Source organism: Anthonomus grandis, chromosome 1 (genome assembly GCF_022605725.1).
Source record: "Anthonomus grandis grandis chromosome 1, icAntGran1.3, whole genome shotgun sequence".
Taxonomy (NCBI): Eukaryota; Metazoa; Arthropoda; class Insecta; order Coleoptera; family Curculionidae; genus Anthonomus; species Anthonomus grandis.
This window is the reverse complement of record NC_065546.1, coordinates 18,879,057-18,906,932: the sequence shown is the minus strand read 5'-3', so window position 1 is coordinate 18,906,932 and position 27,876 is coordinate 18,879,057. Positions and strand designations below refer to the sequence as shown.

General features: G+C 32.4%; 1 protein-coding gene and 1 long non-coding RNA gene across 9 annotated transcripts in view; one reads left to right on the top strand and one right to left on the bottom strand.

The window, feature by feature from the left end:
* Nucleotides 1-27,876, bottom strand: part of LOC126741731 (protein pangolin, isoforms A/H/I/S) — a 359,880-nt gene that overhangs the window by 38,391 nt on the left and 293,613 nt on the right. For 7 of the 8 annotated variants that reach the window (XM_050448298.1, XM_050448297.1, XM_050448284.1 and 4 more), the window contains exons 5-6: nucleotides 14,430-14,520; nucleotides 7,576-7,812 (exon numbers count right to left, since the gene is read on the bottom strand). In XM_050448298.1, the coding sequence (XP_050304255.1) occupies nucleotides 7,576-7,812; nucleotides 14,430-14,520 (328 nt within the window). The remainder of the gene's footprint in view (nucleotides 1-7,575; nucleotides 7,813-14,429; nucleotides 14,521-27,876) is intronic. The other variant, XM_050448291.1, reaches the window with a different exon arrangement.
* Nucleotides 21,868-23,034, top strand: LOC126741834 (uncharacterized). The gene is made up of 2 exons (XR_007662400.1): nucleotides 21,868-22,363; nucleotides 22,419-23,034. It is a non-coding gene; the product is annotated as an uncharacterized LOC126741834 (long non-coding RNA).

Genomic DNA, 27,876 nt, shown 5'->3' with positions numbered 1-27,876 from the left:
TATGTAATTGGTAATTGGAAATTGGTAACACCACATGTTTGGTCACACGTTTGATCACTAAGCTGACGGATTGCCATATAATACCATCAAAATGAAGGTTAAAAATTGCACTCAGATCTATCACTAGTCCAGTAGGACCCAAAAAGTGGCATAATGAGGTAAGGTTTTCCTTTTTTTAATTGATTTATATTCTATATTCTAGATATCAGAAACCAAAACAAATTACCCAGTGAAGTTCAATACAGAGGAGAACTCATCTTATTTCTGGATATTTTTGGACTTTTTGATGGCCTCAATGTCGCAAACGCAAAACCTGATAGAAGAGCAGCTTCATTAATGCATTTAATTGCTCATGCATTGCTCCAATGCATGCCCAGTGAATTTTGGAGAAACTCTACTCTGGTAGCATTAAATATTTATAAAATATTTATATATTTTCTGAATATTTCAGTCATTAGAATAGTTGGTTATTAGAATAGTTGGACTCTAATATTTACTAATGGTAAACTATAAATACCTATAAGTTTTCCTCCAAAAAAAAATTCTTATAAGATAATTAACCAGTTTTCGTGAGGGATGAACGAACTCAAACCGATTTAAAGACTTTTTTATTTTATGTTTGGTAAGTTGAAAATAAAACAGAAAATAAAAAAAATCTGATGAATTTTTAAATTTTATTTAATGTTTTAACAAGTTTTTTTTATTGTATAATTTGTGAATGTTTTGCTATAATCTCTTTTTATAATATAGTATACATTTTGTGAATACTTTTTGTTAAATTTTCTTTAAAATTAAAGACCAAAGCTCTATTAATAACTCACGCATAACTGATGGTCTTTATAGGGACTTTAAATGAATGTTTTAGATATTATTGACTTTATTTTACAGTTTAATTAGGATGATTTGTTTATGAACAAGACCCCAGATGTTATGGTAAATATTTTTTATGACATAATTTATTTAGCCATTGATACTTTTGTTACTCTCAAGAAATGCTTAGCGAAAAAATTTCCCATTTGAATTTCTCCGGAGTTAAGACATTAATCATTGAGAAAAAAATTTGACACAAGAAATTTATAACTACCAGTTTGATTACTGATTACAATTTTTTTTCTATAATACGAACTTAGTGCAAGTCCTTCTATACACTATAACAACTTTACTGCCTTTTCAGGCTTCGAGATTGCTAATTGATTGCTGAATATTGTTCTAAAACATACAGTGTGAATGACTGCGTTTTGAGTAATACTGATTTGGCTAGCCACCTCAACCTGTCATACTTTAATCTACCTATTTATTATTTATGAAAATCTCTGTAGTTTGGATGTTAGAAAAAGTCCGGGAGTCGACGATCTTCCCCCATGCCTTAAAACGCAATGTTGTTTTTTGGTTTCTAGACAACTTTACCATATTTTTAAAAACTCCTTAAATAGTGTGACCTTCCTAGCTTAATGAAAGGTGAGCTTTATTACTCCTATTTTGAAGTCTGAAGATAACTCAAAGATTGATAATTATCGGCCTAAAAGTATACTGAGTTGTATTCCGAAGGTATTTAAGAGTATCGTTTGTGATTTTTTATCTGTTGGTTTACAGGGATGTTGTATTGGCCAACTATTGGTTTTTTAGCCCAACGTTCTACAGAAATTAATCCAAGGTTAATGCAGTATATACTGACTTTATAAAGGCTTTTGATCGGGTAAATTACAAGGTCTTAATAACAAGTTAAGAGGTACAGGAATTCAGGGAAATCTTTTAAAATGGTTATTATCTTACCTTACTAAAAGAACATAACTAGTTCGCAATCCAATGAGATTAAAGTACCATCTGGGGTGCCACAAGGCTCACACCTAGGACCTTTCCTTTCTAATATATATGTCAACGATATTGCTTCATGTTTCCGTGCAACACATTTCCTAATGTTTGCTGACGATTTGAAGATAATTATAAAAATAAAGAGCAACATAGATATCATTGGTTCACTATCTGATTTGGATCTCCTAACAAACTGGTGTGTAAGAAATGGATACGAACTCAATATTAAAAACTATCATTTAATGGTTTTCAGTCGTATGAGAAGTGCAGCAAATCAAATATACACAATAAATGGTTGCCTCTTGGAATAAATGTCTCAGATCAAAGACCTGGTGGTTTTTCTTGATTCAAATTTGTCATTTATACCTTATATATCTTCAAATATTGGGTTTTATCGAGCGCTGTGTAAAAGATTTTCTCAATGTCCAGTCCATCAAGTTGCTGTTTTGTTGTTTCGTCAAGCCTTATTTAGATTATTAGTCTTGTGTCTGGTCCCCGCATTACAACGTCCATATATTCAGGCTGTAGAACGAGTTCAACACAAATTTTTAAGATTTATTTCATTAAAAGAATATCGTCACCCGGTGGATGAAATTACTTATTCTAAAATCGAAATTTACTCCTAAATATAACTACTCTGGAGATAAGACGTATACACAGGGACCTTATATTATTCTGTCATATTTTACATTCTCACTGTTTCAGCCCAGATCTACTAAATAAAATTAATATGCACATCCCCCTTAGACAAACCAGACTAAATCAACCCTTCCAAATAAAACACAATTATGAACTTGAAGAAGTAGTCCATACTTGCAGTGGAGTTAATATGTCAAAGGGTAACTAAAATATTTTATATATTTTGTTGACATAACAATTATCCTAGTGTGGTAATTATGTGATTTTAATGTTTGTGTAGACCCAGTTTAATCACTTTCTCATGCATCTTAATGTAAGTTTTTTGTCTTCAACATCCAATTGTTTATTTGTTAGTTAATTAAGCCTTTTTATCATTATTGTAGATGCCCTTTTTATTTATTGTTAGTAATTTTAACCTTTGACCTTACCAGAAGCATTGTGGCTTTTTATGTGTTGTGACGAAAACCCTCATTGTATGTAAGTTATTTTTAATACCTTTTTATTTCAACACTTTTAATCTTTAACTTATAAGTTTCCTCGGTTCTTTATAGATCCCTGATGATGGACATCTTTTATATGCCCGAAACATGTAGGATAGATGGTTTTACAAATAAATTTAGTGGAGGATGACCGAAACTATTTTAGTTACCCTTTGACAATTATGAACTCTCTAGATCTGCTGGAATCGCTAACAAATACTGTGACAGGTTAGACAACCAGAGTGAACCAGAGAGTATTTAACGCACAGCTTAAATCTTGTATGTGATGGTTGCTAATAGTTAAAAATAAGTACAGATTTTTTTCCGGTTATTTGTATGTACATTTGAATCATTTACTTATATTGTAAACGTATGTTGTATATATTGTTATTTTGGAGGAGGTTGATGGAATTTATTGATGGTGCTGTTTATTTTCTCTTTGAAGTTAGGTTAGGAACATTTCTGTATTAGTAATTATTAACAACTTGTATTTTAATTGGGCAATTGCCCGTTGATAAATAAATAAAAAAAAATTTGAAACCCAGACTTATTTATCTAGTAGGTAATCTATGGGTCTTTCAAAAATTACAGTACGCAAATAATAAACGAAGGACTCTGTTTAATATCACTATTTCAATCAATAATATCATATTTCAATCTGACTACTGTAGTTTCCAAAAAAAACCTTATATTTTGCACTAATTTTAGGCGCACGGTATAGTAGAGCAAAATTTAAATTTGGTGCTATAATCAAATTTGAAATTTCTCGCTATTATAATGTCATAAACCCATTTGCGCTTTCAGTAAGTACTACTCCTCGATATTCAAAGGGCGCAACATTTAGTCGACGATTCAGTATTCTATTGACGCTCATGGAAATTTTCTATCCAAGATGTATTAATCTATAATTGTAGCCAATCTTATAGATTCTTAACAAAAGACAATTCTGCAATTCATATACATTATGGAAACTACATTTTTTAAACTTATTAATATTCAAACGTCTAAAGGTAATACAGATATCGGGTTTAACAAACGTTTCCGTTCCAATTTCCCGGAAAAAAAAACCCACATTTCGTTCAAGCAAAAGGCACAACGACACGTCGCGACGCTGCTTTCCGGTCACCCCTGGCAACTGGATAGCCAATGGCCGCGTCCTCAATAACCAATCTTATTGGATCTCATTGCCTGCGTGACCGCGCCCGAAGACGCGGTGGATAATCGTCCGGGGGTAACACGGGGTGACGGCAATTAGAGGGCACCCCGGAATCCTACCTCCTCCCCCCCGAAGAACGGAGCCAAAAATCGGAACGGCGGAATTTAGTTAATTTCCGGTCCCAATCAGAAAAATCCGATTGCGGTTTGGCGGCTCGGAAAATTGCGAAAGAGCGCGCTCGGAAAAGACCCGGCTTAGATCCAATTACTGGAAATGTTGCGGTGAGAGCCACGGAAAGATGATGATCACGATTATGAAGGATATGCGAAGTTAAGGTGTGACTGATGAGTACATTTTAATGGGTTTTTAATAAAGAGAAGGATAATGTAACGGATGTGAAGATAAAGCAATAAATATCTTGTAGGAAAATGAAGCATTACAGTTATATCAGATTAGTAAGAGAGAACTGTCAGCTCAGCTCTGGGAGACCGGGCAGAGTCTCGAGTGGCCCCCTAAGCGAGTAGCCTGTCGGCAAAGCTTTAATGTCTAGTCATAGACCGTCTCCTAAGGCAGCTTGACCGAGATGGTTCTACGCACACGTTCATGCAAACCCTGGACTGGTTATAATTACAGGCAAATTCCTTAAGATAGTGTGTGCATGCAGCATCATCCAAAGGCAGTGGGTAAAAACAGGCCTCTCTGTCAATTCTGACAAAACAAAGCTCATTGTTTTCACTGAAAGGACAAATCTTGCAGGAGTAAGGACGCTATTAATGTATCAAAAACCTTTGCAAATAAAGCAATAAGTATAGACCTCTAGCTGGACAGCAAGCAAACGTGGAGTAAACACGTCATCGAGGCAGTCCAGGAAGGAATTACCATCTTGTAGCAAGTTCAAAGAGTAATCGGTAGGAAATAAGGATAAAGCCTAACATCCTACACTGGCTATACAGGGTGTCCCGAAAGTAATGGGACATATAACAACAGTAGATTCCTTACGTCTCTTTTTAAAATACGTCATTTCTTAAACGTATTTCAAAATTCATTGAAGTTAATGGAGAGCATTTGAAAAGTTGTTAAAGTAGTATAGTTCAAACCAATATACTGAGCTGCAAAAAAGTTAGGGAATTTATAAAAGTAAAAACTAACGCAACGAGCGCCCTCTATCAAAAACACGAAAACTGTATAGAACATTTTATTTTTCTTTTTAAAAGACTCGTATGTTCTAAATTTCATGTCAGTATGTCATTTTGTTCAGAACCTATGAGAAAAAAACGATAAATCAAATAATACTTTGACACCCTGTTTTTCAGTTACTATGAAAGTTAGGATAAGGCAAGTTGACCTCAATCACATTATTTTGACGTAAGGAATCTACTGTTGTTCTATGTTCCATTACTTTCGGAACACCCTGTATACGGTTGTGATCAGACCTAGACTGCAAAGGCTGGCCGGTTTTTCGGCTTTACAGGTGCGATGATAATCATACCAGATGCAGCGCCAAATATCCCCCCGGGTTTGCCGAAACTCCCACTGTGGAAACGAGAGGGAGGCCCTGGTATCCTATCTAAAGATTAAGGATAGCGCCTTATGGCAGCATTAACCCGGGGTAAAAAAGGATATATTCAGAGAGAAATTCCAATTCTGCTGCCTCTTTATTTAAAGCCAGAGGATCCTGTGTACTAGGAGGTCCTTTTAAGGGCGACATAGCAAGCAGGGAAGAACGGCATAACACAAGAGCATGATCTTGAATGGATTTGCAAATATGGCACATAGACGGTTCAAGAATGGTCCACATAGGGCTGTCAGGAGCTGGAGTGTATCGTAGCAACACCGATCGAGAACAAGCTTTCTCGCTTGAAAAATATTCGACGGTTTCTCAAGCGGAGATGTTCTTTAAGAGTGCCCGGAAACGAAAATAATCATTTACTCCAACCTTTATCTTGCGTTAAAAGCCATCCGAGCAACCAAAACCAGTTCTAAGCTGATTCAAGAGTGCAGGGATGCTCTTGGCAAGTTGGGCAGGAGGAAGACAGTCGACGGTGTTGAATTCCGGGACACAGCGAAGTAGAGGAGGTAATGAGTGGGTGGACGAATTCATCAGGCTCTAATCATCTCTCCCACCAATCAGTCCTGAGTCCTACCTTAAACTAAGTAAGAATAGACACATTGTCCATATCCTCGACCACTGAACATGGAAAAATACTATAGAGTATAATTGTAAAACACTGGTCAAGACGAAGAAAATGCTATAGACAATGACCAGACAACGCCCTAGAAGCTGAAAAACCTCAAAGGATATATATAAGGGTATATATATAACTAAAAGGGCATAATATCCTGACCGTAGAAGACTAGACTGTCAATGTCTTAGTACAATAGCTATTCTCAAGAATAAACATAACCTTCTGGATTATATCATTCGGATCTTTATTAATGCCTTTAAATCTCTTTAACATATTTACAGAACAAAAGAGAATATGAACATTGGTTGCCGACAGGCCAAAAAGCTGCTATCAAATCAACTAAAACCGGAATAGTAGCCATGCACAGAGGGATTATAGCCGACGTAACTGGAGTCTTAACAGGTTACTGTAGACTCAACCCGCATCTGCATATCTTAGGCTCTAACTACTACTCTTACTACTCTAACGACTACCACAGACCACAAATATTCTTAATTCCTTATGTGAGACTGATGTTAGTATTTATATTTGCAGAATGAAGGTTGTTAGATAAAAATGTAGATGAGAAATTGTGAAAAGCTATTATAAAAAAATCTAAGTACAATACAAAATTACACTAGAAACTTATAGACAACAGAAATATAAAAAAATCTTAAACCTCCAAACTGCCGATCAGATCAACAAATTTTATCTTTGATGATAACTATGGTCCAACAAGCTTCTGTAATTTTTTAATATCTTTTCATAGGCTTTAACCTCGTGAAATTACTTCAATCTCCATTAGAGCTCAATGTCTTTCCCTAGGGCATTCCTTTGAAGCCTTTTAAATAGCCAGTAAGGCAGGCAGACCTAAGCCTGGAGAATAGTCTGGTTGGTCAAGCAACTCTGCAAGAAAGTGCAATTTGTCCATCAGTTTCATCGATTAATATAGTGCTCGGTCATGGTAAATAAGCAACGTTTCTTCTTTTGTATTTAAAGATATTTGATTTTGCATTTTAAAACTTGCGGCATGGTACTGGCGATACCACCTATATTCCCGGGACATGAATTTGTTAAATGATGTACACGTATGTTATGATGTATATGAATGTTGAACATTGAATGATGTCACAAATTAAATTGCTGAACGGAAGTTGAAAAAAACAGTCTTTCTCTGTAATTTCTATCGGTTCTGTCAATTTTATCAAGGACTAATTCTGTATAACAATTTACCAAGTTCTAAAAAAAGCACTCAAAAAAAACTAATAAGATAAAAAATCCTAAACTATCAAATAAAAAGTCTACAAAAAAAGCACACTCTTACCTGTAGTACATCTGAGTACCGTACCTGTTATTGATATCAGGTAATTCTTGCTTGGGGCCGGGGGTGACGATGGCCGGGTGGGAGCCGAGGTGGGGCGCGTGGGGGCTCAGCCCCGGATGAGGCTGGATCAGTCCCGTCGGCGAGAAGCGGTAGAAGTCCGAGGGACCCGCGAGGGCGCTCGGGTACGGGCTCCGGAACCCCGCACCCGGGGACAGGGGATACATACTAGGAGTGTGCCTAAAAAATTGTCGATGGTAGTTTTGATTTAAGATATCACCCTGTATGATTTTTAATGCATCAACGTCTTCTTACGTTATTTTAAATTATTCCTAGTAAAATAAAAAGAATATGCATTTCAAAAAAGTGATGTATTGCTATTTGCCTTACATTTTCTGACTTTAATACGTAAACTGTTGATGAAATAAAAACTCCTCTATCTGACATTTGATTAATGCATGATATACATAATATGTAATGTGCAATTCATTAGAAGGTCGTATGTTTCAAAGTATTCACCATCTTTGTGAAACATAGAAGCAAAGAGGAGGATCAGAAAAAACAGTAAAAGCGGTAGAACTAGAAAATGTGCTGAAAATGATAGAAAGAGATAGAGGTCCTTCTCGTCCACAGATGGGAATTCTGAATTAATATATTAGAAACTTAGCCGAATAGCCAGGAATGGGCCGAAGAAACTCCACACGATGTGCTTTTCGATTTAGTTTTCAACATTACTTCTCATTAGAATTGTGGATTACTCAATATTTGAACCAGAATTTCTACCAGGAAAATGTATTGTCAGGGTATACCACAGTTTGTTTTGAAAATTCTATATGAGCAGTGGACGTAAGAAATGCAATGAGATTTATATGCCCGGGGTCAGTAAATACTGTTGCTGCTGGAAAGGTCATTCGGAGAGGTTACTCGCCACCCACATTCCCACTTAACATCATCAATTACTTCCTATGAGACCATCTAAAGTCACTAGCTTATGCTACTTCAGTGGAAGTTACAGAAAATCCGACAATTGTTGGACACTCCCCGTGGATTAGAAAGAAGTAGGAAATTTAGTAGTAAAAATATGATGGTAGAGAAGGTGAGAAAAGAGTTTTAAAAAGTGTTCATAAATTAAGAATCGTTCCATTAATTTTTGGTAATAGGTTATTTTTCTTGTTGAAAATGTTTCTTAGGAAAAGCGCTTTTTCAAAAACCAATAAATAAAAAACGTGGTCATGATATTTTTAATATAAATCTATATATACATAACAACCATATAAAATAAATCTAAATCTAACAAGTGGTAATTTAATCGACATTTACACCCCCTACAGATGTTTTGCTACCCTCAACTAGTATTAAGTCAATAAATGCTTGTTAATGGGATATAATGTTCGCACGCCCTAAACATTATTCTTTGACCCTCGTCTATTCCGTTCTCTCTTATTAATAGATATAAAAGTTTGGTATTGATTCATAGATTGCCAATTAATAATTAATTTATTACTAACCAGCCTTAACCCGCGGTTCCGCTCGCATTGTAAATTTTTTTTATAGTACAACAAATGAATTTAGAAATTGAGAAGATAAAGTAAGTGGAAAACTACAGGCAACAATGTTCACCAAAAAGTAACTACGTTATTTCTTACAATATTTTAAGCAAAAAAATTGGTGAATCGCGGCTATATCTCGGAAACTGTCAATCTGACATCACTAGAGTTTTAGTTGATATTATAAAAGTGGTTACCAAGAGAAAATACTTAAAATTATTTTTAAATTCAAAATTAGCCACTAGGGGACGTAGTGAAAAGATCAATAATTCAATTCTGATTTTCGCCAGAAAATGCAGCTTAAAGTAACTTTTTTTTTAATACAATTAAAAACCTTGGAATATTTTTTAAAATTTGGCTTAATGAGTCTTGGCGTATCGACCTTCATAAAGTAAGGGAAGGTAATGAAAATGAAATTGTTTAAATGGAGATGACTTTTAAAAGACTTATTCGATTTTGTACATTTTGGGCTTGTTTAAAAGTGAAATATAAGGACTTTTAAATATTTTATTCAGTAGGAGGCGAAAGTTTTTAGTAAAGTTGGTAGAAGGTGTTATTTGAATTAAAAACTGTTACTTTGATTTTTTTACAAAAATATAAATAACTAGAAAAATTGAAATTATTAGAAAATGCCTATAAACCGCAATCAGCTGTCTTTTTTACTTTTCAAGTTATTACTGAAATGAAAATAATTGACGGTTAATATAGGTATGTAACTTGACATTAATAATTATTGGGTTTCTTTTGTTTATTCACCACTTCCTTTGGCAGTTTATCAGACTAATCCAAATTAGGTAACAATGACAAAAATTCAAAAAAGTTAGTTATTATAATAAAAAAATGATTTCATTTACATATCATAATGCTAGATTAATTACAATTATGTGAGGTAATTCTATATAGCAATAGAAAAGCATGGAGATAAACAAAAGAAATTGCAAATAATTTATTTTTGACAGTTGATATTTTTAATTAGTTGGTAATTATTCTAAGTTAAATTCATTATTTTAATTCGCTTTTATGTTGTATGTTTAGGGCGTGTTTGTTAAAATGACTTACACCAGTGCCAACCCTTATGACATTATCGCCGTATATTTTCAGCATTTTAAGAATGCTTCTATTGCAGCACGTGAATATTCCGCAAAATATCCTAAGCGAAGGCATTATAGCAGAAAAGTATTTTGACAACCACAATACGTTTAAGGACCACAAGAAATGTATATCTCCTTCTAATTGGAACTAATCCGGTAAGAAACCATAATGTTATAAACGTTCTAAGCATACATTAAATCTATACTGTATTTAAGCATAATAAAAATTTCGCTTCATCTAGGAATTATTTATCTTTCAGTGTTTTGTATTTTGAAAGGATTTAAATTTCATCCGTTCCATGCATCTTTACACAAAACTCTCTCAATAAATGATTTAGACAAATGATTCGACACCAATAAAGTTAGATCTTGAGAGCCTCGAAAAACGGAATTTTCTTTATCATTTCTGAAAGACATAAAAGTTACCTCAGAGGGTTTGGAAACGAGAAAAAAAATAGTTAAAAAATACCCTAAACTTCATATTCTCTCAAAAGCCTGGAAAAATGGAAAAATAGAAAAATTATTTCCTATTCCTATTCCTATATATATATATATATATATATATATATATATATATATATATATATATATATATATATATATATATTATTATTCCTAAAACTACTATTATTCCTAAAACTAACGTCGAAAGTCTCGAAAAAAACTAGATAAAAGATTTATTAGTACGCACCGCAAACTTCTGAAATTATTTACACTCTGTCACTCATGCAGTAAGTTATTTTGGATATATAGATAGTAATTTTTAATCTACTTTAACCCTAACTCCATATTTCATAAATTTAAAGAAACTGTTTTGGATAAAAAATATAATAATAATAATCGTCTTTTATTAAATCAAATATCACAAAATTTTATAAATTGGTTACAATAATATTCCAAGAAGGCGAAGTCTAGCCTATGGCTACTCAAGCTTTACCTCCAGTGAATTATTTTAATCTATATTACAAAAAAAATAACTATGCGCTAAAAATCGCTTGTAGAATAAATAACAACACTACAACTTAGCAGTTCCATAATAGAAGCTACATTAAAATACTTATAAGTCCTTAATTATTCCTTATAAACTTCCTTACATATTTGAATCCTTGGGAATCAGCAAAAGGGCTAGTGATTGGGCCAAATCATCATTCTCTACTTGTTTTTTAAAAATTTGAGACTTTAATGCATACCTAAATTTGCTTGTTTTAAATTGTAGGATATTAGAAGGCAAATATAAAGCTTAGCATATATAAAGCTTTTTTTGAAAAATGCGGTCCTGTGCTTAGGCATGATAAACTTATCCTTATTTCTGGTATTTATATAGAATAGATATTTGAGTTGGTTGTGATCTTTATTTGAAAAGATGAAGCAATATTGTTTTCACAATTCATAATTTTATTAAAAGATGTACCCAGGTGAAGGAGCCGTTTATTTGACATACTTAGCCACTGAATCTATGTAAAACCCTATCATATTTTCTTAAGTTAAATATGCACATGTTTAAAATTTTTTTAAATTCTCTAACTTTGATATTGTGTAGGGCACGTACCATAAACAAAGTCTGCGTAATTAAAGTGGGAGATTCAAGAGACTTAAATAATTTCTTTTTTAAATTAATATTTAAAATATCTCGGCTATTGTATAGCTGTTTTAGAAATACATAAGTTTTTTGTATTAGATTTTTAACATGCCCCTCAAAATTTAGCTCACAATCAATTAAAAGTCCTAAATTACGCGCAGATTGACAAATTTCCAGCTTTTCGCCTTATATATTTATTTTATTAATATTCGAAAATATCTGTTGAAAATATGTTTTTATTCTTGTGACGACCGAAAAAGATAAGCTTTGATTTGGCATTATATATTCCAACAAAATCCAACCCATTTTCTAATAAATTATTAGAAGACATTATTTCCAACCACTGTTCATTGTACGGTAATATTTTTTTGTATCGGTATTTTTAATATAGACTTCCTACACTGACATCCTTCAATCAAAAAAAAAATTAAAAAATTCTCCTTTATTCAAAAAAAAACCTAATACTAAATTTCGAATAAATTTTCAATAATGGAAATATAATCTGCGATTTTTCATTTTTGACTAAATTGTAAACCACATATTTCTCGACGTAGTTACAAGCCCAATGCTACTACGTATAGGAATCAATTCAGTTTAATAACATTTTTAACTTGACTAAAATCGATAGAAAATTTATATTCTTAAATGATGATCTAATTAATCTTTATAATATTAACGCCCCTTTTAAAACTTATACGTAAAAAACCATTTCAACCATGGATCTCCGAAACTTAAACAAAAATGCAAAATCTAAGAGACAAAGCTTTTGCGAATTCAAACGAAATTCTCCGGCAAAATGAGATTATTATAAATCGCTACATAACTTGGTAACATCGTCTATATGAATGGAACGCAAAGCATACTATCGACATAAATTTAAAAATTGGAGTAGTAAAAAGTAATATAAATTCACTACAAGAATTCCAACCTGTGGAAATTTATAAAGCACATCAGTAAAGCGTTTGGTTCGGACGGTCTTAATATATTTATCTTATTGAACTTTGTTGACCTTATGTCTGCAAATATATTGCACACGTAACAAATAAAGTATAAAACAAAGCTATTTTCCTGAGCGCTGGAAGCAAGCAATTGTGACTTTGCTTCTCAAAATAAATAATTCCACAGATTACGCTCATTTTAGGCCAATTAATTCGTTCCAACCTTGTCGAAAGCATTAGTTCGTCATGATATAGATTCGTCAGCATGTTAAAGATGCGTTGATTTTACCTCAAAAACAGTCGGGATTCAGAAGGGTATACAGATGCGCAAAAGCGATAGCGGACGTGGTCCATAATATTCTTTATAAAAGAGATAATAATAAAATGACCGCATTAGTACCGTTGGACGTTACAAAGGAAAGCTTTGGACTGTAACTACGATGATTGGATCTTTTTTGGCAGGTAGAGATCAACGTGTGATGATTTATCTTGTTCCATTTAACAGTCTTTCAGTACTCACTAGACTACCACAAGGCAGCATTTTGGAGCTTATCATATTAAATATTTTCCTTTTCTTGGGTCCAAAATAAATCAGTAATAATTCACTTATCACACGGCAAACTGAAATTTAAAAAAAATTACGCTGTCCTAATTAATTACAAAATATAACAAAAAATTCCAGACCAGTTTGGACGCTCCCCTACTATGACGCTCCGTTAGATATTTCCATCCTTGTTTCGCACATAACAGAAAAGGAATGGGAAGGTAGGCTTAGTTGACGCATGCCAACTGTTCCGGAATTATTTTGGTAAGAATTATGATGTTTAAATAAATTCTCTTTTTATTATGATAACTTCAGAATTTTTAGAAATTTTATTGTTTTTGCATGATGTGGATTAGTCCTATGCCTAGATAAGCTGCGCAGGGAGGTTCCTAATAAACAAAAGAAAATCAATAGTTATTAATACCAAGTGAGATACCCGTTACAAGCGTTAAAAACTTTTATTTTGGCTCGAAAAGTAAAAAAGATAGTCGATTGCCGTGTACATGTTTTTCTCTCGTAAATTTAAATACTTTTCGATTCTGCTATCAAAATTATACTGTTCCATTAAAAATTTTAAAACAGTCTTTAATTTGCGCGAATAAGTGACGCTTCCTACCAACTTTACTAAAAACTTTCGCAAGCTACTAAATATACAATATTTAAAAATACTTACATTACACTTTTAAAGAAACCCAAATTGAACAAAATCGTATAAGTCTTAAAAGTTATAGCTATTTAAGCAATTACACTTTCACTACTTTATGACGGCGGTACGCCAATCAGTCTTTGACCAAAATTATGTAAAATTTTCCAAGGTTTTTAATTACGTTAAAAAGAAGGTACTTGAAGCAGACAGTTTCCGGAGAAAATTAGAATTTAATTATTGACCTTTTAATTAAGCCCCCTAGTGGTCAAATTTAGAACTTAAAAATAATTTCCAGCAATTTCTCTTAGCCACTTTAACAATATGAAACAAATTCTAATTAGATCAGATCAACAGTTTCCGAGATACAGTCGCAATCCATGCTTAGTGAAACACTCTGTATACACGTTCGATGCCCTCATCAATCGCTTCCAAGCTTACCGACTTTGAGTATTGGTATACGCACACCCTTGATTTGTTATTGCAAAATTAGAATTTTTCTGTTTTATACATACCACGATGCCACCTGTGCAGACATCTCCGGGCTAAGCATGGGATAGGGGTATTGACTTGCAGAGAAGGGGTACATAGGAGGTCTTGTAAGTCCTGAAATAAAAAAATACAATTGATTTTATAAAAAAAGTAAAACACAAGTTTTATTACAAAAAAGGAAACTAAAAATTATGATTTTTGCATGCAGTTCCGAGTTTTTGCTATGGAAATATCAATTTCATTAAATTTTTTCATTGTTTTTCTTCGCTCAATTTTAGTTCATTCTTATTTATAAAACTATTAGTAAAAAAGTAAGCAGCCTGGTTTTAAAACCATTTTTTTAAATTTTAGAAACTACTTCTTCATTCTTGTAATTTGGCTTTGTATAGTTTAGCATATAACACAGAACATAGAACACAGATTCACAGAACATACGATACTTAAAAAATATATGTTAAAAACATTAAAAAATTATTACTTTATTGAATTAATTTTGGTTTCATCCAAATGTTGAGTTATTCGAATATATATAATTCATCCGAAATTGGTATCGACCTTCCACCGCATCAATACACATGTAATTTGAAAAATACTTGTTAATAATAACGGACAATGATATAATAACCATAAATAACCGTTATTAACTTTTTAAATTAGATGCATTTGCTATGAATATTTTGCCCTTGTTTAAGAATTATGGTAAATATTACTAAAACCGTTTACACTTATTTTAATGCCCTACATTCTTAACACATATTTAAAGACATTTTTCAGTGTCGATATTCTCTCTTTTCTCAATCTTACAAATAAAAGTCAATTCCTTGAATTTATTCTCTAAGTTGAAATTTTAAATATCTTAGAAATGCAAAGTCGTTCGATATCAAAGAAATCTTATTCTAAGGCCTATGTTCTAATCTTCCACCTAAACCTAATTCTTAACTAAGTGGTAGACAAAACTTAAGTGAATACGTAAAAGGAAGGTTAGCAGTGACGGAAAAAGGAGTTTTTTTCAATTACCTTAAGTCAAAAATTGTACTTACAAACAACATTGACAGCATTGATAATCGCTTGACTTTACTCAAATAATAATGGGAGTCTGTTGTTCCAGTCTTAATATTGAAAAATATACAGTGTTTTTTAGTCATCTTGACACTACAATACCCACATATCTGAATATACTTTAATATCACCTTTAGTCTAACCTAACTTATTTAAATTCATAAGTTCCGCTGCTATATGCCACAACAATATCCGCTAAAATCTGCAGGATTTAACCGCAGTACTAGATCTTTAAAGGATATTCATATATAATAACCTTTGTGGCCTGTGCACAGTGAATGAATATTACTTCAAACAAAAGCTCAAGCTCTGGTTAGTCCCATTCTGAAGAAATATCCGCAAAGTGAATGTAAATCAAAAGGTTCGTTTAGGATACAGGATGTGTCGTTTAATATCCCATGTGTCTTATTGCGGCATTTTCTCTAAATGCAGGTGTATAATTTTTTAATTGTTATGTGGAATTTCGCGTTTAATTATTGTAGGTATAGAGAACGTAATACCCTTTTCTCTAAATATGATTTTTTCAGTTTTAAAAACGATCAGACGATTTTAAAGACGATCATTTAAAAACCGGCGTTTATATGGTAAATAACAGTAATCATATAATATAAACGAATAAATTCAAAATAAGAGAACACTAACAATAAGAAAACATATAACGATCGATACGGCTTTGAATTCCATATAATATGCTATGAACAGGAACACTGAAAGCGGCATGATGTGTAAGCCTCTGATATGAATATATCAGAATAACAAAAATGTCATACAACTTAAAAGAAAGGGACAGTCAAGATCAACAAGTACCAGTTTGAAAATGAACAATGCACCACAGACCTCCATACGACTGGCGAGTGGCATCAGAGCCAGATGACTCTCAAAAAACCTGTAGTCATGGTCAACCATGGCAACCACTCAAATTTTAGGTCATGAACAAAAGACAAAAATTTCCTGTTTTTAAAGCAAGTCGAAATATCATTGAAAAAAACATTAAAAAAATAGGTCAGAGGCAGCTGCCTATCTTGACTCTCTAAACATCTCCCTCAAAAGAACTTTTAAATTAATTAGTATAAAAACTTACAACTACTTCTCGAACAAAACTTTATGATCTACCCAATCGAATTTAAAAAAGTCTGGAAATACATTTCTTTTGTGAGGAATAAAATTATGTTGATAAAACTTTATATAACCAAATGATTAAGCAACCTGAATTGCTGGATCTCTTCCTGGACACTATACTCATCATTGGACTATCCACCGTTGGGTAGAATGTGTGATGTGACACAATGGATTCAACAGTTTAAATGTAAACACCACCAATAATAAATTTTTAGTTATTAGCTTGGCATAGGAAATAGAGCTGCAATAGTATACTTTGCTTAAATGCAAAGTATACTAGCTCGCCAGTAATATTGACGCACAAAAATGGTCTTAATTGAAACACTTTTAATATAGAATCATAATTCTCTTCCCTAACCATTAAATTATGTATTAATTCCTTTTTTTTACAAGAAAACTTTTAGATTTTAGTTAGTATCAACTAATTTAATGGATGAATTTCTTCAATTGTTCTGCGGTAAAACTTCATCGTTCAAAATCTACAGTACTTGCGGTCGACCTATTGATATTCAAATGTTTTGGCAAGAATTCCATTTTTTATCGTTAAACTGATTCCTTATTCTTATACTTTTAGTCTTTCTTTTAACTACACTTCTATAATGGAAAAGTATAACGATTCACATTTACAACTTTTGCCTAATTTGCGAAAACTTAAGCAGTGTCATCCACCAAATCCTTTCTATATTAAAACTGGTTATATTTATTTCTAACCCTTTAACCACCAACATAGTTGTAGCATCTGCATCTCTTTAGCAACACCTCTGGTTGTTTAAGTAAAAAGGATTAATAGTTTAAACCAGAAAATGCATAAAGGAAATTTTCTTGATTTTGATATACCGGTAGAGTAAATTTAGTTTATAGCTTTGTGTGTAATCACACTGATTTGACTGTCACGGTCATTTGAATATACTCATAGAGTTCTCTTATAAGGAATTTTTACGTTTATACCCGAGGATCAGAGATTGCCTTGTTCAAGTTTTCAGTTTTTATTTGAAAATCTTTAAGTTATAACTTTTTAGAAAAATTGGATTAAGATGAGAAATACTATTTTATTTAAGTCCCTGACTATTGGCTGAAACAAGTGAAAAGAATCAAGGAGAAAATCTTAGAACAACCTGGAGTCTGGTTTTGAAGATCCTAGCCTAACTAGACATATTCAATTCGTTCATAGATAACTAGCAAGCATATATTAGCATTGCTTTGGATTTCAGTGATGATGTATTAAAAGATATTTTGCTAGAATCTGCAAGACCTTATAACTATGAGAATAGAAACGACAGATTCTGTAAAAACAAAAAATTGGAGTGTCAAAACAAATACAGTGGAAATAATTCTATTAATTTTTGCATCACTGGGATACGAAGTAAAAGTAAACAGCAATGGTAAGAAATTCGATACCCTTAACCCAATAAACATGCTAAACTTAATAAAAATTGTGAGCCAAACCTTATTAACTTAATTGACAGTGCAAATATTAGAATTCGTTACTCTTTCAGAAGTATGAAGTGCCGCCAAGTGATCTGGTGATCGGATTGTTAGGGATAAGTGTCAATGTCATAAATATATTATTTATCCTAAGAATGGCTGGATATACTTTACTACTGAACACAGTAGTAAAGTAGAGGAAGAGAAGATAATAGAAAGCAGCCGAATTCTCATTAAATAATTGGTAAAAAATTCATATCCTACATACACGGAAACCATTAAAAAATCAAATAAAAGAAACTCCCTCAATTAGTTAGACTAAAACTCATGCGTTGACTGAATAGTCGATCGACACGCGTCAACCGAATGCCGAAAAATTACAAGTGGGTAGTTATCGGGGGATCACCACGGCAATTAAGGGCTGGTTTTTCGGTAACAATGACAAAAAGTTCCACTAATTATCGCGGAAACCCTACGTATACCCGTAACACGTGCCGAACGAAGTTGGTGAACCAGTCCAATTTAGCAAGGCAAAGGGTTGAGAATATATTAAGAAGGGTCAATTGCTGATTAGGTGAAATATAGGAAGCGAATCAGTTTAGCATAAAAAATAAAGGCGTTCAATTGTTTAATATAAATTACGAATATATATTATTTGTATCTATTTATTTCATTAAAAATTTAAGTAAAGTACAAAAACCTCGCGTCTAAGAAATCCGAAAATTATTTATGTTTTTTAGACAACTTTTAAACAATTAACAAGGAAATTACGCATAAATCATTGAAAACAACGACCGTTTGGTGTCAAGCTTTTGCGGTTAAACGCAGTTAATTACCCTATCTTGGGCGAAGGAATATTTCATTTTAATAACTTTAGCCATAAATATAATAAAAGAAACAGCCAAGATGCAGCGAGACGCACTCAATAGACCACTTTCAGTTTATATGACGTTTAAATGACAACCAGAATGAAGTAGCTGTATATCATTTGAATTATTAACTTAGGAATGCGTTTAAAATTTAAAGACTGCATTTCACTTATAATGAGGAATTCATTATTAATTTTTAATTGTTTATGTCATTGCCGGTAAGCATAATTTGGTTCTTCTTGTGATGCTTAGAATCTGGCTTCAATCTTCCGTGGTGACAAAACCTTTGGACATAATTTTAACTCGACCTTAATCATTATAATTTTTAGGATATAAAACCAAATATTTTATTTGCAGCGCTGATCATTGAAGACTGGTAAATTTAGACTAATTTCTTGATGAATATTCTTGCGTGTATATACATGCCTCAGCAATTGCGCTATTGCGTACGTACGTAATTCAATATATTATGTTCGTTCGATCCATCCCGAAAGTCGCATGAAGTATACAACGCAAAAAAAATTTTCTCTCCTTAGCGGCCAGTACGACTTGTAAATCGGGAAAGCCCTGTTGTTCTCTCTTTAAGTTAAGGCTTTACGTAAGATTTTCTAATACATGTTAACTCGTATAGAAGCGATATTTCAGAAAAAAAATCAGAACTAAAAGCATACTGGATCTTGATAGCGTATCTTCTTAAAGCTGACCCTGGTAGAAAGCTTATAATTAGGATATTAGGATACAACAGCTAATAATTAAATGATGTATGATATGATGTACACCACCAGATAAATAAAGTTTTTAATAAATCGTCTTGTTTTTCCCATCTTACTTTTCCCATGAGGCAATAAGAAATAAATGAGATTAAAAATGATGATTACTATAATTATAGGATTAAGTTACTGGGATTTGTAGAATTAACTTTAAATCTACATATGTTATTAAATTAATAGAATAATAAAGAACCTATAAAAGCCATGATCTTCATTGACCGAGAAGTTTTTCTTATTAAGAGATCACCAGAAAATAGCAAATGGTTCCTAAAATATCTGATCTTAACTCCAATATGACATTGGGCACGATAGCATTATTACCGAGTAGAGTTAACAGCTTGAATGGAAGCACATTTTTGCAGCAGGTGATACGTTGCTTAGAACAAAAGATATATACTGAATATATCTTAAACGTTAAGACAATAATGCAGCGTAATGGAGTATTTTTATTACTTTCGACCTAAAACCTAATGGAATTTGACATCAATGATATTCGATCATATTGTCCTGAACTGATTAATAGAGAAATAACAACACAATAATTAAAAAATACATGAATGATTAAAGATATTGTTTGTAAAAACAGGATTAAATATCTGAAAATTGCACCTGATACAACTTCCTGGTACTTATATTGAAGAAGGGATACACTAATGCCAATAAAGCAAAGGGAGATAGCGGGAACTTGAGATATAGTCTAGATCTATTGCTTCAATTTGGCCGGGCTGCTGTGAAAGCTGCGCAGTCTATAAATCTCATTTACTTCAAATCAATTAGCAGACTGTTGTTAAAGTCAGCTTCCAATCAACTTAAATCACCAAGTATTAACCGTCAGCTTTAATATCTTACCACTTTTAAGCATGAAATAAGCCCTCTCACAAAATGAACATCGTCATTTTTCGCAAACAACCTTACATAATACGAAAATAATTAAAAAGCGCATCCCCATGAAATTTTCGATCACAGAATATTACCTTTAGCCATATATTAATAACTGCTTTCGCCCTCAAAGCCACATGACTTTTATCATATCCAAATATGCCGATCAACAAGTCGCCATTGAAACTCAACTTGGCATGTTGAGATTCTATTGTTGACGCGCCCCTCCTGTTATCCCCATGCCCGAATTTGTACACAAGTCCCGAAAAAGATATCAATCGCGCTCTTTTGTTCGACCCTCGAATGGTTCACGTCATCAATTTCTGAGATTACACAGATGATGATATGGATGGCGATGCCATCTGGAGGGGTCCGACCCAAGTCTGTGGATCAATTTGACGTTTCATTTGGCTGAGTTTTTAAGTGGGTTTCAATAATTAAATATCGTTTTTAAACAAACCCATTGTGTCTTTTTATAACAAGATATTTTCAACTTTTTTGTTAGCTTCTTGGTTTTTTCTTCCTTTATAAGGATATGAATTGGATATCTGGACCTAATATATAATTCTTATAACGGTATTTTGTTTAATTTCGATTATTTTTGGAATTTATAGATATGAAATAAATTGTGCTCGGTTTGGATCTTATGACGTATTTATTTCTCGAGGGGCTGAGTAATCATTTCACTAAGAAAGATATCTGAGATGATATGAATTAGGGGTTTATTTTATATTTATATAGGGGCATTCACGACATAGGATAGGGAATATTTTGGCTAAACTAGAGACTAAAAAATATTAAAAAAAGAGGTGTTCCAGAAATATATTTTAAAATTATTTTTATGATATATAGGATTTTTTAGAGTGCAGAAACATATCAAAGTTACATTTTTAAATGGAACACCCTGTATATTATTTGATTTTGGATTCTACATCATAAGGTTAGGTTTCACCCAGCCTAAAAATTAAAGTTATCAAAATATTTAGTGTTTTGTGAAAATACTGCGACAATTTCAATGATAATGTGTTTTCTCTTTTTTTACCATATTTTTACTAAGGAGTAATAAACTATCAAATTATGCATTTCATTTGTATGAAAGTTACTATTTTATACAGGACGTTCACAAATTAGGTTTATTTATATTAATTATGACAGTTTATACAAAGCAATAAGTTGCTTAATTTAAATGAAAAACCCTGTATTTTATATCACAAATAAATATGCCTAAATTTTCAAATTTGTTAATGAAAATTAAATTTTTTAAAGTGCATGTTAATTTTTTTATATTTATTCAATATTCACTGAGTAGGTAATAACAGGTTGACAGGTCATGTTTATATTTCATTTGTCAGTTACATAAATGGTTTTTTAAAGTTCTCGTTTAATAATTAAAGCTTTTAACAGTTTTTTTCCTTAAATTATTTTATTGAAAATGAAAGTTTACCCTAGAGAAGAACAAATTAACATGGATTTATTCTTGATAAATGTCTCCAAAATAGCTTTTTGGCATGTCGCGTCTACAAAATAAGTCTTCAAAATAAGGACGCTATTGAAATGTTTACTTTAAAGAAACTGGAAATGTTGAGTGAAAGAGGGATCTTAAAAGAAAACGGAAAATGGACATACTGAGTTGGCCGTTATTGCTAAAGTTGTCGAAGATCCTTATATCGGGCAAAACCAAATTGCAAAAAATCACACCAAATTGCATTAGTCAAGCAATTTTTTTGTAGGCTACTACATCGAAATTACTTTCATCCTTAAACAATTAATCGTTTCAAAGAACTTTAGATATTTTAATAGAAGATTTGAATTCTATATGTAGGTCTTGGCCCTTGGGTAAGGTTGCACATTGCAGATAATAACGATTTTTGTAATAATCTTCTATTTATAGAAGGATAATGACTGGCCTTGTAATTGGTCCATATTTTTCTAATACATACTTGAATGGAACAAGATTGGTGGAGTTCTTAAATACTAAATTTCCAGTATTGTTGACAAATATTCGTCAAAGCTTTCGAAAAATTATGTGGCTTGAAATAAATGGAGCACCGCCATATTTCCACCGTGGGGTTGGACCGATGGATTGGAAGGGCTAATCCTATCAAATCCTCCTCAGATCCTCCAAGATCCCCGGATTTGACAGCGACGGATTTTTTCTTATAGGGATATGTGAAAGATTTTGTCAATTGCCAATAGTCGCTGCAAATTTTGACAAGAGGGTGCGTAGATATTTGCTATTAGGTCGTCATCATTTTAAGCACATTTTGTAATCGTCATTTTTAATTTTTCTTAAGTATAAGTCAGTTGAAAATAGATACATTGTTAATACAGTATTAAATTTCACCTATAGCTAATCTATAGTGTTGCATGCTGTAGTCAATTATAATCAGGTGTTTAATTTAAACTTAGCATGTCATTGTACCTAAAAAGCCATAACTATTTAAATTGAAACTTGAATACTCGCCATGAATTACTTTTCAAATATAGTAAAAAAAAAAACAAATGGACGGAAGGATTTTTTTATTGGAATTGTCTTAGTAATTTCACAAATCACAAAATATTTCGAGAACTTTAATGTTTTCGGATGAGTTATACTTAATAAAACCTATACCTTTATTTACGATGTAGAATCTAAAAGTCAAATAATATACAGGATGTTCCATTAAAAAACATAACTTTCATATGTTTCTGCACTTTGAAACACCCTGTTTGCCATGAAAACAATTTTAAAAAATCTTCTGGAACGCGTCTAACGATACCAAATTTTTATTTTTTTTACCCTGTAGCTATATTTTCTTATTTTTAGTATAATATTTCGTGTTGTAAATAACCCTCTATATTTTAGCTCAGTGTTCACAGGCATTCTCTTGGTATATGAAAAACCATCCAGTTCATGTAGTGGTCTTTATGTTTGATGTAGTTTATTTACTTCTGCAGTGAAGGTCATATACTCGTATGATCTAGTTCTTTGGTGTTCAAGAGTCTAAGCAAATATTTAAAGGATATTGAATATTTTATACAATGTTTAAGGTAACCACTAACTCCATTAATTATCAAAAGAAAGTAGTGGGGATATAGTGGGGAAGCAAAAAGTAAAATAATTAAAACAGTAACATTTAGAATTTTAATCTCCGGCATCAGTTTTTTTTACCTATTGGTTTGCGAGTATGTATGTAGTATGTTTGATTATTAAGATAATTGCTATTTTCAAGATTCAATGTCTAAAAAAGAGTCTAGTAAAAAGAAAGCCAGAACAGGTAGAGAAACATTCTTTACAAATGTAATTGTTGGAGGTTTCTAGTTCAAGATCAAATACCTACGTTCATGTCAAAGTCCAAAGGAACCTAGTTCAAGCTAGAAACTAAGAATGTTTCAACTTTTTTAAGAACTCTTCCAAGCCTTCTTTTATCGTAAAATAAACATAAAATTGGCCCAATTTCCTCAACAAAAAAAAAGCTTGTGAAATTCGAATTGGCCTAGTAGAGTAAGGGAGCTGCATGGTCGTTAGATAAAGTCTCTGTCTTTCTGTGTAGTGGGCCGCCATTATCCTAATTATCCCGTTCGTTTGCATATCGCGCGCCCTTCAAAGGGCGACGAGGTGTTTTCGTAATTCGCGAGCGGAGCGAGTCTCGCCCCCACCCGCTCCGGTTCTTTTTGAGTTTGTTTCCCTTCGGTTCGCTCACGCTGGTTCGTTCGCTCACTCGCTCACGAACCGAATCTAATTTTCCTCTGTTTCCTTGTCTCTTTCGATATTCGCGCTGTTGATTTTTCTTTGCCCGTTGAATTTTCCTTTATTTTCTTATGGATAATTGTATGGGTCGGTAAAATGGTGCCTTTATCTACCCAATTTAAACAAGACCATTAAAAAAGGAAAACGAAACAACATTTGCTAAAGTTGTGTATATAAGGAAGTGTTTTGCTTCATTTCAAGGACGACAATCAGTTTATACTAAGAAATATGACGCTTATTATTTATGTTCTCTTATTATTATTATGTAGCGCTTATTATTAGTGTTCTCTACACATCTCAAAATGAAATAGCGATTTTTGTAGCAAGTGTGTGAAACCAGTCTTTTTTATGAATGACAATTTGGCAATTTCTATGACAAATAAAAGAGGATTGCAGTTTTTGCATGCAAATTGGATACCATAAAAGTCAGCAGGGATATTGGCAATTTTCATCAAATTTTTAAAACAGGGTTTACTGTATCACATTAACTTTTAATTTTTTATATTAAAAAAAAAAAACACAGAACTAACTAGAAATAATGTATAAGCAAGTAAATTCATGAAAGTAGTACACGGTAAGATGAAAATCCTACAGTCTTCTCCCACTTATTTATTAAACATCATTCAGTTTTTATAATTCCCGACCTGTTTCGGACATAGCGGTGTCCATCATCAGGGGATAAAAAGTTTACAATCGGTATAAGTTATACACACCAGAGTTTGAGTCCATGTCAAAAAACGCTTTATTTATAATTTTTTTTAATATCTTTAATTTTATTTATTTAACAGAATTAAAAATAATGATGTTGTCGGTTTAATCCATTACTTGGGGCTTAGTTGCGCTCACCGGGCTTTCGCCCTTTAAAGCTGACTAGTAGTGGGAGTTGTCGTACGTTTTGAATTCTAACATCGGATTAGTATCACATTTGTTTTTTAGATAGGAAGAACCTAAGCAAAAATAAATGCTGGAATATACATTTTTAATGGTTTTCCTTACGATTTTGACAAAAAATCTCTTATTTTTTATAGGCATAGTATCAAAGTTTCAACATATTATTTTTTTTAAATTCTCAAAAAAATTAGTGCCCATTTGTTGATACTCAAAAAATATTGTTCCTGTTGCTAATTTTTAAATATATTTTTTTCAATATACCTTCATATGATCCCTATTCCCTAAAGGAAATTAAAGTAAAATTGCTGTAATAGTTAGTGGTTAAATTTGTTATGTTTAAGTAAAAATAACATAATACTTTTATTGTAGTCAACCTCAAGGTGTTCGGTGACCATATTCAGTAGAGTAAAGGAGCTGTTTGGTCGTTCGATAATGTCTATGTCTTTCTGTGTAGTGGGCCGCCATTATCCTTATTATCCCGTTCATTTGCATTTTCTGTCTTCGCCAAAAAAAATTATGCAAGTTGAAGCGATTTACCAGTAAAAATGTATGGTAATAAACAGTTCAATAAGTCCAAATATATATTTTTTTAAATATGCATTTAATGAATAGTTTCCAAAAATGTGGATTAGGAGGCGTGGTGCAATTGAATGGCCCGCACGGTCGCCAGATTTAACACCCCTAGATTTTTTTCCTTTGGTATTTAAAAAACAAAGCAAAGATTATAAAACCCCACCTGAAAATATTAACGGTTCTTTAAGGATCGAATCACTCGCACACACTTGCCAATGTTTGTGAAGAATTTCAAAACTTTCAAGACTTTATTATTGTCTCGCAAATAACGAGGCACTTTTTGAGCACTTAATAAAATAAGTTCTGTGAACTGGTGAAATTTTTAATTTTTTAAACACCTTTTTACACTCTTACTGTTTATAATTCTATAAACTTACATTTAAGTGGTGGTAGATTGTAAGCCCTTTAAGATGATGTATCACACTATAGGATAGCCATTTGACATACCAAAATATGACATCGATAAAATATTCATTATTACCATGCATTTTAGCTCACTATTCGCTGGCATGTCAACTGCTTTAAATAAGGTGTCAAATTGCTTTTTTGCTTAGCTTTTCAAGCGCCTTTAATGATTTGTTATCACATTAGTCATACTTAGTTTACAACGTATTTCTAATAACCCCTACTGAAAAAAATTGAATTCTTAAATCCAGAAGGATACTTTAAGATTGGGGTTCCATGAGGGCAATTCTTTTTTGGACCAATGGCTAATTCTAGTTTTTATCAAAAATTTCTTTTTTTTTTTAAATATAAACTTGCACAGGAGGACACATTTACTCAGTTAGGTTTCTGGGTCTTCTGGTTTTTTTCCTTTTCTATGAAGAAACTGAAGTTAATTACTAAAATTAATAATAAATGAAAATTAGCTGAAATCAGCCTTTCAACTAAATGCCTTAACTTAATAAAAGTTGCCTGCAGAGAGCCTAACCGTACATCCGACTTCGTTGTATCGAAGAAGCATTGCGTGTGAGAACCTGCCAATTAGCAATTTAATAGTAGCAGGTGAAAAGTTGGTCGATCATCGGTTTTTGTCGGTTTTTAAGTGATTATTACCAGGATCTAATTTAATACGCTTCCAGCACGAATGCACGTTAGTCTTCGTATTAATAAATTGTTGTTTTCATTTTTCAGTTGTTATGTCACCGATGCTATATTATCCCGCTTCTACTATCCATCGAATCCCAATATTAGTAATCTCTCCACAGGAAGTTGTAATTGGTTACCTGAAGAGTTGAGTGCCTTAATTGATCATTACTCGTTTTGCAGTTACTCGTTCTGTACGGCACCAGACCGAGCCACCAGTTCTTGTCAAAGGTTCATACTGCAAACTCGTTGTTTATTGTCTTTAAAAAAAACACACACGTCGGGCATGCCCGACTTAACTGGCTGTTTTTTTTGTTCATTAAGGGCTTTTTATGGTGGTGTGTACGTGTGCCTGGGTTTTGGCAGGTTTTGCCTTTTTTAGACGTGACGATGGTATATGGTTAATGCTCGGTTGTTAAATTGTCTGAGGTGAATTTTATAAACGAGCAGAAGGATTTGGAATTTATAACATTTTATAAGATAATGATCTTTTGATATAAATGAGCGATTGTAGTAGTGGAATGTAGAAGTTTTGTTTCCTGATGCCCCTAAGGTTCCGTTTCAAGAAAACTACTTTCGATTTTTTTATTTGAAAATGTTTACACTCTTTAACCCATCTTGCTAAGGCTCTGCAGTAGCCTTAGATCTCCAGAAGTGCTTGGCAAAATAGAGCAGAAAACTGATTCGCAGCCAATAAATTCTTAGCAAAGTAAAAACTAAAAGTAATTTTTTTATTGAAAGACCTAAGAAATTTCATTACTGGATTTGATGAAATTGATATTAAGTTTGCGGGGGTAAATTTTGATTTAAGGTTTCTGATAAAGTGGAAATAACATATCAATGTAACAAATAAAAAGCTATATGTAATCTTTATTTTAGTCGTAGTACAAAATGCTACAATTGTGTGAGAAAAATAAAACAAATATTCAGGGCAAAAAATTAAAAGTTACTTAAAAACTTAAGAAATAAGCAAAAAAAATAATTTAACAATAGAAAGAAATGACGTAATTTAAATATTTTACCATCAGAAAACTACTTTAAATACCCGCAAAAAAATTGACTACCTTCG